General features: G+C 46.6%; 1 protein-coding gene across 1 annotated transcript in view; it reads right to left on the reverse strand.

The window, feature by feature from the left end:
• Positions 1–20,323, reverse strand: part of LOC119431969 (mitochondrial proton/calcium exchanger protein) — a 57,094-nt gene that overhangs the window by 12,125 nt on the left and 24,646 nt on the right. The window contains exons 6-9 of the mRNA XM_037699408.2: positions 19,918–20,169; positions 11,510–11,644; positions 2,177–2,267; positions 818–978 (exon numbers count right to left, since the gene is read on the reverse strand). Coding sequence (XP_037555336.1) covers positions 818–978; positions 2,177–2,267; positions 11,510–11,644; positions 19,918–20,169 — 639 coding nt within the window. The remainder of the gene's footprint in view (positions 1–817; positions 979–2,176; positions 2,268–11,509; positions 11,645–19,917; positions 20,170–20,323) is intronic.

A 20,323-nucleotide genomic window follows, 5' to 3' on the forward strand; every position in this document is an offset into this window, starting at 1 on the left:
GCCTGCCCTGTTGTGAGCAGTACGGTGCGCGACCTTTACAATGAAGTGGCTTGTATAACGAAGGATTTTGGAGGTCCTGAGCACTTTGATATAAAGGCGTTTGACTGTATTGTGAACACAGCAAAATATCCAGAGTGTTTAGAACAGAAATGACTTTCCAACATCTAATAGAGTGTATTATAAAGAAATAGGATACCCACAAGACTTCAAAAGTCCATGTCATCACAGCTGTCATGCAGGAAATCACTCACAGATTGCTTTCATTCATCCGCGTTCCAATATTTTCCAACCATATCCACGTGGCATCATTATCTTAGATATCACCATTTACAAGAAGTTGAGCAGTGAGACCTGAAGAACTCACCATATGACTATAAACAGTAAAGCGACAAAGTCCTTGTCTGGTGTGTCCTATCGTGGTTGTTAGTTTCACTCAGTCGTGCTTGGTGCATTACAAGATGAATATGATGAATCAAAGCCATTCATGTTTTAAGATATGCACTAAAATCCGGGATTTCTACCTTTGTGCCTTTGTAATGCACAGAGGTTTGTAATGCCAGACTTCCACATTCTTGCATTACAGCACAGAGAAAGCTTGGAAATCTAAAGCCTCTTGTTTTTTGTATTGCTTTTAACAGAAAATTTGCTACATTCACGTGTATTGCTTCATTTACACATTTCTTAAAGTTTCATAATGTAGCCTTTGGAATTTTGGTGCATCCTGCCTAGAAAAACCCATTTTGCCAACACCAGTAGTAAAATTTAGCAACATTTTTCATATGATAATGTTTTGCACATCACTACAGCGCTGACTTACCTGCTTGTAGTCTGCCATTTCCTCTTTTAAGTCTTCAAGCTCTTCCTTTTCTATAAGAAGTTCCTGTTTCTCAGCAGCAATTTTTTCCAAGGCATCCTCAATGTCTGCGAGGTCAGCCTTTGAAAGCTCCTCCTTCTTGGGTACAGGTGGCTTTTTCTCCACTGCACAGTGCAGAAAGACAGCAGCAATCAAAAGAATGAGGTGTGAAAAGCTTGTGTAGTAAAGACAGAGAAAGAAGAAAACAAAGAGACAAATAAATAAAAACCAATTAAACATGCAGAAGTATACTTGAACTTGGCATGATGAATTGATTGATTGATTATTGTGGTTTATTGGTGCAAGGGCCAGATGTGGCCAAAGAGCGCCAAGACGATGGTAATGGCTTGTTAGTGGTACATGAATAGTAAATTATATGAACATTAGATGTGGCATGGCTGTAAAGAGGCCTAAAAACAGTCGCTGTAAAGTGCGTAAAATCTATATGTAATAAGATTATGGCGATGACTAATTATGTGTACTATGGACATGAACAATGCATTGCAAATAAATCTTACGACTTACAAAATATTACAGATGCAAGAATTGGCCATAAGCACAAGTGCCTAAACAGAGCCCTTGAAACACAAGGGCCTGGAGGCATGTGCTATAAAAAAAAACTATCACAGCACCATTCTCTGGAGAGAGGATGCACTACGAACTTATTGGGCTAATAACATGCAAGACCACATCTTTCAAGAACTCGAGGACTGCTTTGGTGTTAAAAAGTGGTTCTTTACCAAGAAACATGGAGGGATGGAGTGGGACACAATGGCAGTATGCAAGAGGAAAATTTGTCATGATGAATAAGGCAGATTAATACTGAAATACAGTAACAGGATAGATACAAATAGAGAATTGCAGAACAGGACAGAAGAGAGAGATTTGATAAAAGAAGCAGATAGGGATGAGTTTAGAAGACTCACAGTGGGTATGGTTGGCTCAGAACTGGATATTAGGAGAACACTGGGAGAGGCCCTTTACTGCAGTGCACTTAATTAATTTGGTTGATAAAGATGAGAGTGACAATGCCACAGCAGCCATAGTAAATTCTTGCTTTTGAATTGCCAGATTGATATTGTGGCCATTGCAAGCACAGAAGCATTTAAAAGGCTTTTAAGGTTAATTTCAAATAACCCTGAAAAAGCACTTTTATTCAGGAATACCATTAGCACTACGGAAATGGTTTTCCTGAGCCAAAGGATTACCAGCACAGAGCCATTAGAGCGTCAATCATAATGTGGGAATTACACAGTACAGAACATTAAACATTAAAGTGTGAGGACCATACTAAGGTGAATGAATGATAGAATATATGCTCACTATCTTCATCTAGTTGTGTAATAATGGAAGCTTTATCTTCAAGAATCTCCTTGATTTCTTCCTCATGCTTTTGGCCAACAATCTTCAACTTCTGCAAATGAGAAAAAGAAAGATTACACTCAAAACGCTGTCAAATAAATTTTCTATCGCATAAACACTGAGTGTTCATATCTCTTTAACAAAATACTACGGTGACACATGTTATGGCAAGTGTTTACAGTGACTTGATTGAAAACGAAGGGGTATGCAATACACAACAATCTATCCTTGCGATGTAGCTGGGACATTATACATGTTTCATTTGAAATGAAAAGAGTCAATGCTTAACAGCAATGTGACGGAGGAAAAAAAAAAAGTGCACTAAACTACCATTCTTCCGGATTATAAGTCCCACGTTTGTATAAGACAACTATTTTACCACGGTCGGCAGGATGAAATGCTATTATGCATGTTTGTACAGCTATAACACGTGGCGCCGTTCTGTGAATTGCGCCGTTTGGGTGCTGTGTGTATGCGATTCCTGCACCGGGTCAATGTTGGGGAGCACTCGCAGCGACATAGTTCGCTACTGTGTCAGCAGAGGCAGCCCGTCCGCAGCATGCTCGGCACACCTTTTTAGCCGAAAACAAAGTGAAATGCTTGCTTGGGTGGCATTGAGCACGAGGGGTGTTGCGGCGCACGGAACATGTAGCACTGCGCGGGTCTCTACACCAAATATATGAAATCTTCAAAAAATTGAATAGTAGATATTTGATTCGCGAATCAAATTACGGCATTCGAACACTCGCTATTCGATTCGGTGATAGTCGAGTATTCGCACACCCCTACTTTCAGCTGTTTTTGTGATTTGAACTCCATGGACAAGCTGTGCTCCTGTGCCCACACAGAATGATGCATGCCATGCTCCCTCGCCATGTTACTCAGTCTTCAGTTCCATTGTGGGACTGAGTAACAGTGTACGTATTAAGGGCAGCGGCATCTGATGTTGGCATTCACAACCACCCCTCACCAGTGTTTTGCATGGGTAAACTATAGTACTCCTGGTCAGTAAAACAACTGGTACAGTCTATGAGAATCTATGAAAAAGCAAAAGGGTCAGATGTAGGCTTGTCACAGACAGCAAACAGAGTTCCAAGGATGTCTGTCAGCCTAACCAGGAACTAGGATCTGTCTTTGACACACTGAACACAACAATCTTGGAGAAGGGCTCCAAGACATGGATGCATTTTAATCACTGATGGTAACATGCAGTTCTTGAGCCTTGTGGGCAAGCCTGATGTGCCTATGTCCCTTACGAAATGAGAAATCTACCGCCCTCCTATTGCTACAGGACTGCTGGACAGAACATTACCATTGAAAAACACAGGTTGGAAAGATATTCCCATTTAAAGCGGTCCTGAACCACCCCTCAGGTTTGGTGAACAAACATAGTCCGCGGATAGCATACACTGCTGTGAATATCTCAGCCAAGTTTTGCAGTAGTACGCGGCACGTGGAGCTTGCAAGCGGAGTGCAAAGTCACCTTTCTCTCAAACGTTCCGCTCTCTTTTCAACAGAAGCCTGCTCCTCACTCTTTTCTGGACACTTTATTTCGTAATATAGCAGACTTCCATATGCGGCTGCAATTGGCCAATAGCTGACATCAATCAAGAAGGGCGTTCCAATCAATGCGCTTCTTCCTGTTACTGAGTATATTTATTAACCCTTTCACTGCTGGGTTTTTTTCTGACTGCTCCTCATCCCCTGCCGGATGTTGGTTCAGTGGAAATTTCATGCTAGTAATGCACCATGATACTCCACAGGACATGTAAAGATATTCATCAGCAGTTCTTGAATTTCTTTGTCCGTCAAAGCGCGGATGCACGTGGCGCGCTGACTCGCCAAGGCTGCTGCGTTCTGCCAAGACGAAGCGACGCGGGTGTAAACACATGCGCTCCATCTGTTGTCTAAAATTTAATTTACAAGTTCGATGTGTTTAGGTGACCTCTCCATAGATGGCGGGACATGAATGCAATTTTTTTTTTTGCACAATTTGTCTTGGGAGTGGCAGGGAGTGAGTTTAAAAAGCAACACGAGTATACTCGGGAGTAGCAGGGGGTGCGCGTGAGTGGTTTCACGAGTTATCTCGGTAGTGGCAGTTAAAGGGTTAATGAAGTTTAATAAACAGGTTGAAGTAAGAGAAAATCTGCTTTCGAATTTTGATAATAATTACGTACTTTGGATGAGGCCGACTATCGTCTGCTCACGCTCGGCCGCGGCCACTCGCATAGGAATTAAACTTTGGCCACCCTGCTTATCGGTGTTGTAGTCGTTAGGTACTGCTAATTTCAACTAGTTTTGAATGCTCAGCTAGCCTCAACGAACCATGCGAAACATAAAGTCAGACCAAAAAGCACGCTTGCCAGCGTGCATTCACTCCTGGCCGCTCCTGGTTAGACACCTAGGCAGACTTATTGATAGCACTTCAAAATGCGCAAGTTGGATTTCACTGCTATCCGTCGGTCAAGCTGGTGAAACACAAAGCCAGTCCGCACCATGTAGCACGGTCAGACTGGAGCACATAGCGTGAGCATGCACTCAACCCCTGTCGTGCACCAAGCAAACGCTGCGCATATGCACTACAGTTGCATGTAGCTCTATGGTCTCCTATGTAGCGTAGACACCGCGGCCGCCACGACGAGTCCACTGGCTAAGCACACTGCGGCTCGCTGAGGACAACCATGTTTGGCTTACGTTTGCCGCATTGTAAGCGCCAAATTCGTAAGTAGTGGCATCTATGCTAACATCCAAAAACAAACTTGAACTGCGCGCCACGGTGACGTTGAGTAGGCGGAGCGTTGTGGGCATGTCCCACTCCTCCGTAGCCGTCACAGTGCAAGGCGTTGAAGAAAGCAGAAGCACTGCGAAGGGCGTGTTTGATTGCCAATAGCTCCGCTTCTGCTGAACGCATTGAAGTACTTTTTATGGCAAAGTATTTCTGAAATAGCCTATTTTAATTTCAAATGCATTTCTCCACTTCGATAAAAAGTAGTTCAGGGCCCCTTTAATGTTTTCACGAAATCTAGCATCTCCAATGCTTCTTGCAAGCATGCAGTGAATAACAATGGAATGATTGTCTTTCGCCCGACACCATTCTTAATCAGTATTTTTCCACCTTATGAAGAATTATGGTAGCTGTGGCATCTCTGTACTAAGATACATGTATTCATGCCCACTTCCTCTGCTCCTTGACTACATTATGCCTCTATGACTGCTGCTGTCTCAACTAAAATGAATGCCTTTTAAAGTGAACGGCCATAAAAGAAGAAAATATGGAACAGACAAAAACTTCCAATTTCAATCAGCACATTTACCGATGTCGGTAGCAGAATACTGCTGCCGTTTAACAGTGGGAGAACAAAGGAAGCCTCAGTCCTGACCCAACATTTTGATAAGGGGTTGCCTTCATCTAAGAGTTATTTTCAGCACTGCTGTTGGTAACATGAAGCATGTTGTCACAACATCAAAACACAGTTCGCAGAGCACTGATCAAGAGGAACAGCAGCAGGTTGCCTTTTTAATACTGCGCGCTACCACTTCTCCTTCTTCTTCACTGTGCTTTGATTGCATACTCTCATTGTCCTCTTCTTCATCAGAGTACAGGCGCGGCATTTGCGTCCCTCCGAAAGAAGCATTGTCCCGATGCGCAACTTAAGTGTATGAGGGCAGTGTACAAAGGCGCAGAGTAACACAAGCAAAAACACGAATGTTAGTTTAACAGGTACGGCTTCATCCGCACCACATGCACCACTTTGGGTAAGTGCTTGCGGAGACTGGAGCTATTGTCACTGTCAGGAAAGACCTTGTACTTCACGTCACTCGGCCGTCAGATCACTTTGTATGGCCCAAAGTACCGTCTTAGCAATTTTTTGGAAAGTCCACGATGGCATGCAGGTATCCAAACCTATACTTTGTTGGCAGGAATGTAGAAAACGGATTTGTGTCGAAGATCATACCGTTTTGCATCTTGGTCTTGCTAGTAATGGCCGATGCGTGCGTATGCGGGCAAGCTGTTGGCTTCTTTGGCGCACAGAGTAAATTCTGCAACGTCGATAGGCATGTCGTCACACTCATGCGGCAGCATGGCATCCAACGTCGTCGTGGCTTCGCGACCATAGACTAAGCTGAACGGTGTCATTCGAGTAGTTTCTTGTCGAGCGGTATTGTATGCGAAGGTTACGCAAGGCAAAATATGATCCCAGTTCTTATGTCCCACGTTGACGTACATGCATAGCACGTCTGCGAGGGTCTTATTAAGGCGCTCGGTGAGTCTGTTGGTCTGGGAATGATATGAGGTTGTTTTGCAGTGGCTTGTACAACTGAGTCTGAGAACCGAGTCAAGGCGTTCTGAAGTGAAGGCAGTTCCCCCGTCTGTGATGACTACTTTTGGGCGCCGTTTTCGATGAAAAAATGAGCTGCTTCGGCTGCTGTGCCCAGCTGCGTAGCTTTACTCTCCGCGTAGTGCGTCAGGTAATCAGTGGCGACAGTGTTCCATCTGTTGCGGGCGGTAGAAGTTGGAAATGGGCCCAGAAAATCCATTCCAACTTGGGCGAATGGCTGTCCTGGTACCTCGACCAGATGTAAGAGACCTGAGGGCTTGCCGGGAGGTGCTTTGCGCCTTTGGCAGTCGGCACATGTTTGTACGTGATGTTTTACAGCAGCTCGTAGCTTTGGCCAATAGTACTTGCGATGGAGTCGGGACAATGTTCTCGTGTAGCTTAGATGACCTGAGGTGGCTTCATTGTAGCATGCTTTTAGTATCTCTTTTCGAAGTGATGCCAATACGACAAGCAAGTGCGTGCTGCCCCTGGCTGAAAAGTTCTTGTAGAGAACATCGATTCGCAGACAAAATGACGGCAGTCCCCTGGCATAGAGTCGCGGGGGACATCTTTACTTCGGCCTTCCAAGAAATTAATGAGTGGGAGCAGCTCTGCGTCCTGGCGCTGCTCCTGTGAAATGGTGACAGCATCGATGGCTCCCAAAAGTGCAGCGTCCACGTCCATGTCATCGGTACCTGCGGGCTCGACGGGTGACCGCGAGAGGCAGTCAGCGTCGGTGTGCCTCTTCCCTGATTTGTAAATTATGGTCATGTCGAACTCCTGAAGCCTAGGACTCCAGCGCGCCAGACGGCCAGATGGGTCTTTCAAGTTAGTCAGCCAACAAAGAGAATAACGATCGCTGACGCTGACAACCTTGAAAGAACGGCCGTACAAATACGGGCGAAATTTGATAACCACCCACACCACGGCGAGGCATTCCTTCTTGGTAGTCGAGTAGTTTTCCTCCTCCGGGGAGCGTGGGGGAGGTATTTTTGGCGTCTCGACACTGGGCAACCTTTCCCCCTAGAGGTCACTACTGTTAGTTTCCCCGGCGCAGACTAGAGGAACGACCACCCCTGACGACGTCAGTGATCACTGTTTGGGGTGCAACGGTCGTCAAAGCGCACAAAAGCGGCAGGCGAAAAGCTTCTCACCCCAGCTTCTCTATGGGGACAGTAACGGGAAATGTGGCCTGGTTCCCCGCAGTGGAAGCAAAGTGGTCGACGGTCGGCCTGTGCGCCACAAGTCAATACAGCGAACAGGAAGTCATCTCACAGACTCCCGTTGCCACCACGGCACGGGAACGGTCCGCGGCTGAAATGGCGCTACCTACGGTGAAGGGGGAGGACGTCGGACCATGTCGGCATAGCTCAACAGACGTGTCTCTGGACATGGAGCTGGTGAGGAGAAGGCTTGCCGCAACTCTTGGCACACGACATCGGCAGCAGAACTGACTGGCGACTCCGTAGGAGGAACGCCGAGGGCTCGCAGCTCTTCATGCAGGGTGTCTCTAATCATTTCCTGTAAAGAAGTCTGATCAACATTCTGAGCTGCAGCGCTTATTGGTGTGTTGTTGGGCAGGCGGTCAAAGTGGCGGCAACGTTGCTGAAGTGCCCGGTCAATGACAGTCGCTTCTTTGATGAATTTGTCTACCGTTGTTGGTTTCATACTTCCTTTGCCTCAGTCATATCGGGGTCTGCTCAGCAAAACGGACGGGCCATATCCTCTGCATACATGGCGACGGTTTCGTTGGGTTTCTGCACGCGAGCCTCAATAAGTTGTTGCGCGTAATCTCGCCGGTCCGAGCTCGAGAATGTATTGAGAAGCTGACACGGAAAATTGCCCCACATTTGGAAGCTCGCTTTCCTGTTCTCGTACCATGTGCGAGCGCTGTTTTCTAGCGCGAAATAAGCATGGGCGAGCTTTTATTGTTCGGTCCAGCGATTGACAATAGCGGCGCGTTTGTACTGATCAAGCCAGTCCTCGACATCTTCAAAACATCGCCATGGAAAATTGCGGGAATGCGAGGGTGTTCAAGAGGCACTTGGGAAAGACTCATCGCCATCTGTGAAGTAGGGAGATTTGCCGATGGTGTAGGAACTGCCATGCTGGTGGGAGTCGCAACGGGAGGGAATTACAGGCTCAGGCCGAGCAGGCGCCGACTGTATCAGTGGACTGGAGTCGGTACGAGAGGCGAAGCTTCTGGACTGGGTGTATGGGTCCCGATAGGAGTTGCCCGCATCAGGTTGCAGGCTCCAGCACCTCCACCAGTGTCACAACGTCAAAAACAGAGGCCGTAGAGCACTGATCAAGAGGAACAGCAGCAGGTCGCCTTTTTAAAACTGCGCTACCACGACTTATTCTTCTTCACAGCACCTTGATTAAAACGCTCATGCATAATATTCACCACTGGTGACTCTTGCAATTGCTCTCTGTGAAAAATGACTAGCACTCGTGAATAGTTATAAAACCACTGTGCAAGTAGACTGCACTCCCAAGAAAATTTGCGACGACAAAATTTTCCTGCCAGAATAAAAAAAAAAGGCGCAGTGGGAATGGAATTAAAATTTTATTTAACATGAACTTTATTAGGCCAAAGATTTGTTAGTGCTGTTTATCACTCACAAAACCATGGAAACAACTGCAGAAATAGCGCATCGACACTGCACCGGCACGTCACCGAGACCGACGACACGAACACTGGTTATGCAGCTTCTACGAGGTCTGTTAGAAAAGTATCCGACCTTTTTTTTTTTTTGCGAACACCTGATGGATATGAAACAAGTGAGCTTGCATCAGCAGACCTAGAACGTTCGTGCGCATGTGCAAATTTTTTCCCACCTGCCGATAGCGTCAGTCGCTGGGACGCAGCGTTTGAGTGAGGTAGTGCGCAGTGGCCTCGTCGGAAATTGGCACATCCATCACGACAATGCTCCTGCACATTCCTCGAACCTGATTCAGACTTATTTGGCGAAAAACCAGACTCCTGTAGTTCAACAGGCTCCTTACTCTCCTGATATGGCCCCCTGCAACTTCTGGCTGTTTCCCAAAATCAAGAGGCCATTGAAAAGAGCGCGATTTCAGACAAGAGCGGACATTATGGCTGCAACGACAGCTGAGCTAAACTCCATTCCGAAAGAGGCTTTCTCGAAATGTTTCCAACAATGGCAGCACCGCTGGGAGAAGTGTGTGGAGTCCCAAGGAGACTACTTTGAGGGTGATTAGGTTTCCAACGCTCCAGTTATGCCAGTTTTCTTTCTTCGGCCAAAAGTCGGATACTTTTCTAACAGACCTCCTATTCCAGGCAAAATAATGTCCGCTAGAGTAAAGTAACGCGTAATGTTCACTTTATAAAAACCATTTCAACGGTAAAACACTTAGCGCTAACGAGAGTTCCGATACAAGTCAAGCTCAGCTGCATTGCATGGCTACCGAAGGTGGACAGCGAACCGCGGCTCGACCATGCTCGCATCGCACCTGGCGGCGCCACAAATATCACCATGTTTTCTTCTTCGTGTGAAATTACTGCAAGGAAAGGGTAAAGCGGCAACAATGGTAACAGAACATTGCTGCTTGGGAGCGTCGGTGGTTCGTTCTGAAGCGCTGTCTGCTACAGATTCGAAGTGAACCGGAAAAGGCCTAGCACCGATATCGGTGGCGAGTGATCAGCAGCGGTGAAGCTGCCGGAGATGCCAGAGCATAGCCGCAACCGCTCCTGTGTCGCTGAGTGGTCCCGTCGCTGTGCCGCAGGGAAATCCTCTGTACTGTGTGGCAGGCAGATTATCGCCGTCGGCCGGCGGTCCACGAACTGCGGACCGCCGGTCGCAGTTTGCCCAAGTGCGACCATCACTGGATGAAACGGCGCATCGGGGCATCCCGGTGGACACCAGTGCGATTTGCCGACTTTGCCATTATTTTCGAGGACTGAATGTGGCAGGCCTGTGTTGCCTGGGTGCGGTGCGTGATAAGGCAACGAAGCGGAAGGGGAAGGCGCTTTCCTGGAACGGCGCGGAAATTTGCAATTAGCAGTGAAGTTAGGTGGAGGGGGGGGGGGGGGGGGCTCTTGCACGGGTGGGGGCGCTTGCTCGGAATTTTATGGTAGAGAGAGAAATGTTTCTCTAGCCTTCTGCTAAACAAAGAACACGAAACAGCGATGTCGGCGGCAGTTCATTGTTCCAAAGGCGGCGAGAGTGGTACAAATGCACTGCACCGGTTACCCCAAGGCAAGCAGCTTCGGCAAGCTTGATTAGCAGCCTTTGAGTTTAGTTAGTGTGTTGGCACCACGTGAACATTTAAAACCAAATTTAAAGTGTGCGTGACTGTGACGTTCAGTGAATGGAGCGTTTCCTCTAATGTGAAATGACTTCAATAAAAAGTGTTGCGGTGCCCTTTTCAGAAAGTTAAGACCCCATGGCCTCACCAATGAATGTCAGTGCAGTCAGTTTTCTTGGTGATTATCCTTAAGAAATTGTCAAAAAGCCTGGGTGATTCAGTGAAGAGAGTTTTTTTGATGGCGACTACCACTGATGACATGAGGATGGTGATGCCTGCTGATAGGTAGGAATTTCTTCAATTTCAACATGTCTCTGGTTGATCTGGGGAGACAGCCCTGGTTGTCAATTTGAGCACTGGCAGAACTTTGAGGTCTGTGGGTGCAGCCATCAGACTCTGAAGTACAGAGGGGTGTTCACTTGTGGCTGGCCTTTTCAAGTTGAGTTGCATAGATCATATCTGGCCAACACCTTCAACAGTTCTGTCCTTTTCTTGAATGAGAGAACACCTTTAATAAGAAAGTTCAGGCCCAGCGACAGCACAAGTGTAAAAATTTTTGTGTTCCTGCCACTGTGGTACTGTACCACAGAGAAGGGAATCAAGGCAATCAGTGGTGTGTCCAGTTGTAAACTACACACCTTATGCGTGCATATAAACACACACATACACACACACATAAAAATATTAAAGAAAATGTACGCACTTCACTTTCAACTGCTACTTCAATTTCTTCCTTTTCCTTCTTAATAGCTTCTTCTTCTTGTTGGATGATCTCAATTTTGGTACGATTGTCCACTTTCCCTTCACGTTCACCAATCTTGTACTTGGCCTCGGTAACCTGCAAACAAGCCACAGTGACAATACAGTGAACATCTTTGTCCAAACCATACATCTGAAAACATATACTATCCGAAAAGTGAGCCATTAACAAAAATTTCTGCCCATTCTTCTGCCCCAGCTCAACTTTCGTTCCCAAGAAAACGGTAACACTATCCTTGGCTTGAAGCAGAAAAATTCCAAATTATACTCAGAATTACCATAAAGCTATCAAATTATCACACATATAATTCAAATAATCACATACGAAACTCTAGGGTCGGCTTAGATTCGAGGATTTTTAAAAACGCGCCAGTTTTTAACTGAAACTGATAAATATGGTGCATAGTTAGCGCCATCTAGAAAAGTCAGTATCGCAGCCGCTACTAGCCGCGCCAGTAGCCAGCTGAAGTACACGAGCGACGCCATTTTGACCTGCGTCGTATCGGTAGTATCGGTGTGGTGCAGCATCGGCGTGCGGTGTGGCGTTATCGTAATGGCACCAAATGGGCAATGCCACTATAGTGCCGCTTTCTAAACGAATACTGTATTTACTCGAATCTAACGCGCACTTTCAACACGACCCTAAATCTGCGTCGGCATTTCAAAATGGCCGCCTCGCACGCGCGTCGTGCCTAGCTACCGTAGCATGCGGAAGCTTCCTCCGTGTGCTGCAGTACACGTGCTTAGGCAATAGTCTACCGTCTGTCTTCACGTTCTCAGCGTCTGCTCTATCTATCAGCATGAAGTACCGAGTTCATCATGATGCCGCATTTAAAAGGAAAGTGATCATCTGTGCGGAGACGGACGGAAATCGGGCCGCATCACGGGCGTTCGGAGAATCCGAAACTTGCGAGCGGGACTGGCGCAAACAGAAGGAGAGGATTTTCGCCAGCAAAGCAATGCGGAACGGTTTCAGTGGACCGAAGCAGGACGTAATCTGCGACGATGCACTCCGGCGATACGATCAGGCTTGGCCCTATCTTGAAAGCAATCTGCGACTGGTAAAGTCCGCCGCGCGCCGTGTTTTCGCCGCGTTGAAGCGAGAGGCATGCTAACACGAAGGCGCGCTTCGTCTCCAGCGTTTTGACAGTTCGTTTCCGCGGTCAACGAGCGAGGTGTTTTCATGTTTGCTTGAGTGTGCGTGACACCGTGCTTCTACTAACTTGCTACCGCATTCGATGCATCGCCTTTCGGGCGAAACTGCAACTTTTTTTATTCATCGCAACATCAGTGCATCGGGAGGAAATCTATTTTTCCAAATTTGTCCTCACGGGAAACTGGTGCGCGTTACAATCGAGGAAGCGTGAGAATCGAGTAAATACGGTAGTTGTGCTAGCCGTAGAGGCATCGTCAAACGTTCAAACCGGGCGGAACTTCGGCATCGGTCTGTCGTTGGAGGGGGCCACGGGAGATGGTTTTTGCGTGCGCCGCAACGTGCTCTCCTTCCAAAAATGCAGCATCTCTAATGCGCTGGATGGTACTGAATATAGCGCACTGTTTGAAGATGTCAGCAGTAAGGAAGATAGCGACGAGGCTAGCAGCGATGGTGACATAGAATGAGCTCGGCATGTTCAAATTTAATAAATGCTGTTTCATTTTGCGAATGCTGTCCTCGCTTTTTCGTTCGGCCTACATTCGAGGTAAGTTTTTTTTTTTCGGACTTCGAACTTTTGGGGGGTCGGCTTAGAATCGGAGTCGGCCTAGATTCGAGTAAATACGGTACCATAAAGCTATCAAATTATCACACATATAATATCAAATACACCAGAAAAATTCCGGCGTTTAAATGTATACATGGCTACCATTGCTGTAAGAATCTGATAGAGAACTTGCAGTGAAAAAATAAGGTATTTCTAGGTCATTTTTGTCTGATGTGCACAGTACAACCGCACTGCAAAACAGGGCAGGCTCACTTAGCTCTTACACATATGCAACCTTGCCAGCACAAATGCCACGTCATTTCTTAGTTTTTAGTCTTTGGCTTGGTGTACTGCTCTTTAGATTAGGTAGTGTTGGAGATAACAAAAGAACTGTTCCAAAATTTGAGGTCCAGCGTTTTCTTACGTGCTCACGCCAAGTGATGCATCTTAAGATGTAATTGCCCCACTTGCTACTGACTCTGTGCTTAAACTCCCACAAAGTACTAGTGGATGCTTGATATAATGAAGCTGTGCTTGCGGTGAAAAACTGTTAAATTGTGAATTTCATTCCGGTTAAGCTTTCTCATTTTCAGAAAATTTCTTCACAGGTTCCTAGAATAGCGGTGGTAGTCCATACAGAGTGTTCTTAGTGTGCATTTATGAACAAAGTCCCACAAGAAAATGGAGCAATGATTACGAAATTAAAAGCACTGCAGTGGGTGGGCATTGAGCAGTGTCTTGGAGATTAAGTCACAACAAAGATCGCAGCAGATATCAGGTCAAAAGTAAAGTTTCAGCATTTATTGAGCTTAGTTCAAGCATATCTGTCAGCACAGATAAAGCATGCTCAGCGCAGTTTTCATACTAACATGCGTGATTGTGCAGCAGTGCATTCTGTGCTCCGCTTGATAGTGTTGTTCACTACTCACTGGTAACGTTTGTAAGCAAACAACGAATTCTGTGTTGGGAAGCAGTTTTTTTTTTTTAATTTGGTGGTTGCAAAAGCTCCATGTACAGTGCTCAGCGATTAAAACGCGATACTTGGACAACATGGCGGCCGGCACTCTTGTGCCACCGGTGGCCGGTGGTGATACTGAGATGATGCATTTTTGTGCCACAAGAGCGCGAGAATCTTTTTGATGCATCGCAACTGCATTCGGCCCCCTCAGCGATCACACAGCGATCGGTCGCGCAAAAACTGCTGACCGCCATGCTGTCTGAATATCGTGTTTCACTCGCTGAGCACTGTACATACGTGTGGTATGCATGGACTTAAATCAAGACTGCTGAAGAGACTTATTTTGCTAAATACAGCAGAACCTCATTGATACGTTCCAGTTACGTACGCTTTCCCGGCGCCAATGTTCGCAATCGAGAACGCAAAAAATGACCCAATAGAGTTACGCTAACTTTTTACCAGTTCATACGTTGCCGGAAAACACGATTTTTCGGCTCCAATATTCAGTACGTCGCCAAACTACGATCGTATGATACGTTTTCCGGACACTAGATCCCATGTAAACAAGAAAATGCACTAGGCGTGCGCGATAGAGAACAGTATGTAGCTGCCTGCCGCGGCAGCTTCACCGCAATACTCGCCCACCCATCTCACGTGAAAACGCCGGCGCGCACTGTTTATCATTTCGGTACCTGCAAATCTTCTCCGGGGTCATCGCACGCCGCATACAAAGCTACCATCGCCAATCCTACTGCGATAAGCATCTAGAGAACAGTATATAGCCACTCGTCTCATGGGAAAACGCCGGCGCACACAGTTTCTTATTCCTGTAGCAGGAAATCACCGCCCGGGTTGTCACACGCTGCATCATTCACAGCTATCGCCGCCAAACCTATTGCGATGAGCACATTCACCTATTTGTTTTACAGCGCGAGGTGCATAGTGCCATTGGTAGCGTACTGCACGCTTTTAGCAGGCGATAATCCAAATGCACCGCCGTTTCCTGCTGCAGGCAGCACGATGTGGGCATCATGTTTCGCTTTGGCAACATCCGGCATCGCTCACCAGCTCGATTTCGTTTTGGTTTATCGCCGCACTCGCCAATACACCACGCAATAGCAAAACACCACGCAATAGGAAATCAACAAAACGTGTCGCGGGCCACTGTAGCACCATCAGCTCGACGTGCGTCAGAGTCTCGGGCCGCATCGATCCGCGCGGCACTTCGCATTACGTAGATGTCAGCAATAGTTCAGTCTGTCAAATTTTTTAGTTACTTCGGATTGTACGTTTTCCCTGTTAGTACATTTTTTTCCAAAACGTATGAACGAGGTTCTATTAGAAAAAAAAGTACATTGTTTTCATGGAACTAACATCAGGATGTGAAAAAGTTTGTTAAATTTCTGCCTTCAATAAAGTGAGGTTGGTAAGAGCAAGGTTTGATTGTAATTGGTAGTTATGATTGCCGAATAATGTACATGGTGATGGTATTACAGTATAGACCACTTATAACGTAACCGCTTATAGTGCAGGACCGGATATAATATGGTCTTTTGAGACTCCCATTAATTTTCCCATAGCACTCTATGTATACGTGTATTGCTTATAGTGCAGTTGCGGGACACGAAATACCAGTTACAGTGTGGCTGCCTGGAAGTTCGGCAGTCAACCTAGACAGCAAATGCTCCCCTCAAGCCTCAAATACTGTATTTACTCGAATTTAACGCGCACTTTTTTCCGATTAAACACATCCAAAAATTGCGTGCGCGTTAGAATCGAGTACGACGGTAAATCTGCGTTACCATATAGCCGTCGGCATTTCAAAATGGCCGCCTCGCACGCGCGTCGAGCCTAGCTACTCTCGAGCCTAGCTGCTCTCGAGCTTAGCTACTCTCGAGCTTAGCTACTCTCGAGCTTAGCTACTCTCGAGCTTAGCTACTCTCGAGCTTAGCTACTCTCGAGCTTAGCTACTCTCGAGCTTAGCTACTCTTGAGCTTAGCTACCGCAGCTTGCTCCATGTGCTGCAGTACACGTGCTTAGGCAATAGTCTACCGTCTCTCTTCACGTTCTCTATGTCTGCTCTATCAGCATGAAGTACCGAGTTCATCATGACGCCGCATTTAAAAGGAAAGTGATCATGTGTGCGAAGACGGGCGGAAATCGGGCTGCATCACGGACGTTCGGAGAATCCAATACTTGCGTTCGGGACTGGCGCAAACAGAAGGAGAGGATTTTCGCCAGCAAAGCAATGCGGAACGGTTTCAGTGGACCGAAGCAGGACGTAATCTGCGACGATCAACTTCGGCGATACGATCGCCTTGGCCCTATCTTGAAAGCAATCTGCGACGGGGAAAGTCCACCGCGCCGTGTTTTCGCTACTTATAGGTCTCATTGAAGCGAGAGGCATGACAGCACGAAGGTCAATTCGCTCGCCTCGCTTCGTCGCTCGAGTGTTTTGACAGTTCGTTTCCACGGTCAACGAGCGAAATGTGTTCATGTTTGCTTGTGCGCGCGTGACCCCGTGCTTGTTAATTTATTTAGTAAGCGAATACGGAACCTAGAGCACGGTGACAGCAACAGCAGACATGCGCCTGGAGTGTCCATTATCGCAATAAAATAGTTGTTTTGGTTATAGTGCGGTACCGCTTATAGTGCGGATATTTGCGACTCCGGCGACTTACGTTATAAGCAGTCTACACTGTAGTCATTTTGCCCAAAATAAAATATGTTGTCTGCGGTGCACCATAACTCGGGAATTTGTTCCGATGAATCGTTTGGAATTTATTGGGGTGAATTTCTTGTGGCATAACATAACACATGCTGTAAAAGTGAAGCATATGTCAACATAGGTGTAAAAAAATAATTAAATTGAGTTTTACGCGCCAAAACCATATGATATAATTATGAGGCATGCCGTAGTGGGGGACTAGGAGTGGATTAATTTTGACCACCTGGGGTTCTTTAATGTGCACCCAATGCACGGTACAAAGGTGTTTTTGCATTTCACCCCCATTGAAATATCGCCGCCGCAGCCGAGATTCGCTCCCACGCCCTTGTGCTTAGCAGCACAAAGCCAAAGCCTTTTCGCCAACACGTCGGGTTATCAACACAGGCAAAGTGCATACGATAGCACAGGAATGGATGCCTCCTAACATACTGTCACTATTCTTTGTTTAATGGGCATTTTGATGTGTAATTAAGCCATGTCATTAATGATGACATATTAACATAATCACTATTATTGATCACAGTACTAATTAAACCCACTGACTGCTAAATGCTCCTTTCACAGAAAAATTTATTGACGGGTTCATGGGGTCTAATGTATGCCAATAAAACACTGGGGCAATGAGAGACACCGTAGTGGAGGGCTCCGAATTAATTTTGGCTGTCTGGGGTTCTTCAACATGCCTCTAAATCCTTTTTACAGAAAACAGAAAAGTGAGCATGATTGTGTGCCAATGAGTTTAGGCGAACCAACAAGTGATTTTTACAGTGCATATTTTTCCAGCGCAACACAAAGCTTACCATCAAGGGTGCCCAACCCCGCAGTGGCTATGCAAAAAACATGGTGGCACATTGGCTATAACAATTATTTAATCTACAGTCAGGACTGTGTTTATGTAGCCTTATGCTGCAAACAACACTGAGTGTGATAGCAATTGTATGCCGGCATGAGAAAGCAGCCGACAACAAGTGTTGCCCCAGCCGTAGGGAATTGACTTTTTTTTTTTTGTTCATCAAGGCGATTCTTATGTGGCTCATCTTTTAAGAATTGCTGAATTATTTCTGTGATTAGTATACAGTCAAACCTCAATATAACAAAGTTTTGAATATCAGCACTTTGCTTAGCTACAGTGTAGACCGCTTATAACGTAAGTCGCCGGAGTCGTGAATATCTGCACTATAAGCGGTACCGCACTATAACCAAAACAACGATTTTCAAGCCCTGCACGTAAGCAAAACATGTAGACCAAGCAGCCGCGCGTATCTGAGAATCGAAGCGTGCGACTGGGAGTTTTGCATCCGTTTAAATTTACGAACATTGAAAGGTTAATGTCCAAGTACCCACGATCTTCGCATGAAGCAGACAAAGTAATAATAAAAAAATGTCTCAGTTTCGCCCGAAAGGCAAAGCATCAATTGCAATAGCAAATTAGTAGAGAGCTATAAGGAGTAGGGATAGTAGTTTTATCGACTGCATAAACTTGACACATTCGCTTACTAACAGAATTAACAAGCGTGGTGTTAACATGCACAAGCAAACATGAATAGACTCGATGACCGCAGACAGCCACTGTCAAGACGCGGGCGTGGGGAAACACGCCTGCCGCAGCAAGCGAAGGTTCGTGCGGTCTATCGCTTCAACGGAAACTGAGCAGCGTAAGCACAGCGCATACAAAGGTCAGATCCGTGTGGAGATGGCTTTCAAGATACAGTGCGCGCGACAACACCGACAGCCAGCACAGGCGCAAACGCATTTGTTGGCAGAGTAGAAGCCACCCCCCCCCCCCCCTCCCTACCTCCCGTGATGCCTTCCCGCTTTGCTCCTTTCGCGTGGGAGATTGCGTCGCCAGTTCCCCTTGCGCCCGGTTGCAAGATACGCATTTGGTGCAGCAGCACAGCGTCGCCGCCCCCTCCCCCTCTCTTCCTCCCATACCCCCCCCCCCCCCCCGGCCTTTCGCGCGACGGTCGCGTTTGCTTACTGCCGTGCGTTCGCTCTCCGTGATAGCGCGTGTCCCCCGCGCGCTTTCACTCGCAGATACAGTGCGCGGCGATTATTTTATCACTCTTGGACTCATGCTCCACGTCTCATGCTCCTCCTCCGCATCGCCCTCGTTGATCTCCTCTCCCATCGGTGGGCGCACCTCGTTGAGAAGCGTGCTCGCTACCGCCCTTGTCGGCGAGATTTTCCCGCGGAAGCCGCATTGTAATTGTTATTTCGTCTCACGTGGCTGCACTGTAAGCGGTATGCGTATACATGGAGCACTATGGGAAAATTACCGGAAGTCTGAAAAGACCGTACTATATCCGGTCGTGCACTATAAGCGGTTACGTTATAAGTGGTCTATACTGTATATTGATATATCATTATGCTAAAATGCTATGGTATTATTGTGCAAGGGCCACATAATTTCACAAATAAATATTTTTGAAATTATCTGTCCATGGGCTGTACCCGCATGCCTATCACAAGCATGCATCTCGTCTGCCGCAACTGCTCAGTATGTGTTGAGCTATCTCCATGTGGTGCACATATCAGTCTCCTCTATTGTTTCTGCAGTTGATAAATCTGTTGGCGGGAAACTTAAATTTAGGCATCACCCCGAAATTCGTTTCCCAACGCCCCCTAGCTTGTCCCATCGTGCTTTCTAAAAGCCCATGCTGCCCTGAGCACACGTGCGTCCCTTGTACACAGTATACCGAGGCATACATTTGCGTACATAATGAACATAATGCATACATTTGCAGCAGTAAGGTTTAGTTGCTCCCACACGACTTGATATGTTTGCAGGTGTGATTGCCCACAATGAATGTTGCAGGCAATAACATCTGCAACATTTGTTCACATTTCACGTGAAACCTCAGTAGTTGATTCATTCACGCCAGAAACAGGTCTTTGCAGTTTATGAGAATAATTATCCCTGAAATCTTGTGCTGTGTTGTTTCCCAAGTGTTTGCTAGGGTACTTACCGCTTCCTTGGGTAAAGTAGAGATAGTGGCCTTGAGTTGTTCTGTTGGAGGCAAAGCCTCAGACAGCAACATAGCACGCGACAACAACAGCAGTGAGGGAGGGATGTTTTCATTGAGGCTGAGGTCCAGCCACTGTGCCAGCTGATAGCGAAGTTTGGACTCGGGTAATCCCATGGCTCGCATGCCTCTTGCTCGGGAGGCCGCTTGCAGCTCTGCCACCGTCAAGGAGTCAATGCCTTCCTTTTGAATCATCTGGAAATATATTTAACCATTCACAACATGTATAATGTACAAATTGCTAGCTGTGAATTGCCGGAACATTTTAAAGAGCTAATAAAGTTATCATCATCAGACTATATTTATGTTCACTGCAGGACGAAGGCCTCTCCCTGCAATCTCCAATTGC

This window comes from Dermacentor silvarum, chromosome 1 (assembly GCF_013339745.2).
Source record: "Dermacentor silvarum isolate Dsil-2018 chromosome 1, BIME_Dsil_1.4, whole genome shotgun sequence".
Classification (NCBI taxonomy): Eukaryota; Metazoa; Arthropoda; class Arachnida; order Ixodida; family Ixodidae; genus Dermacentor; species Dermacentor silvarum.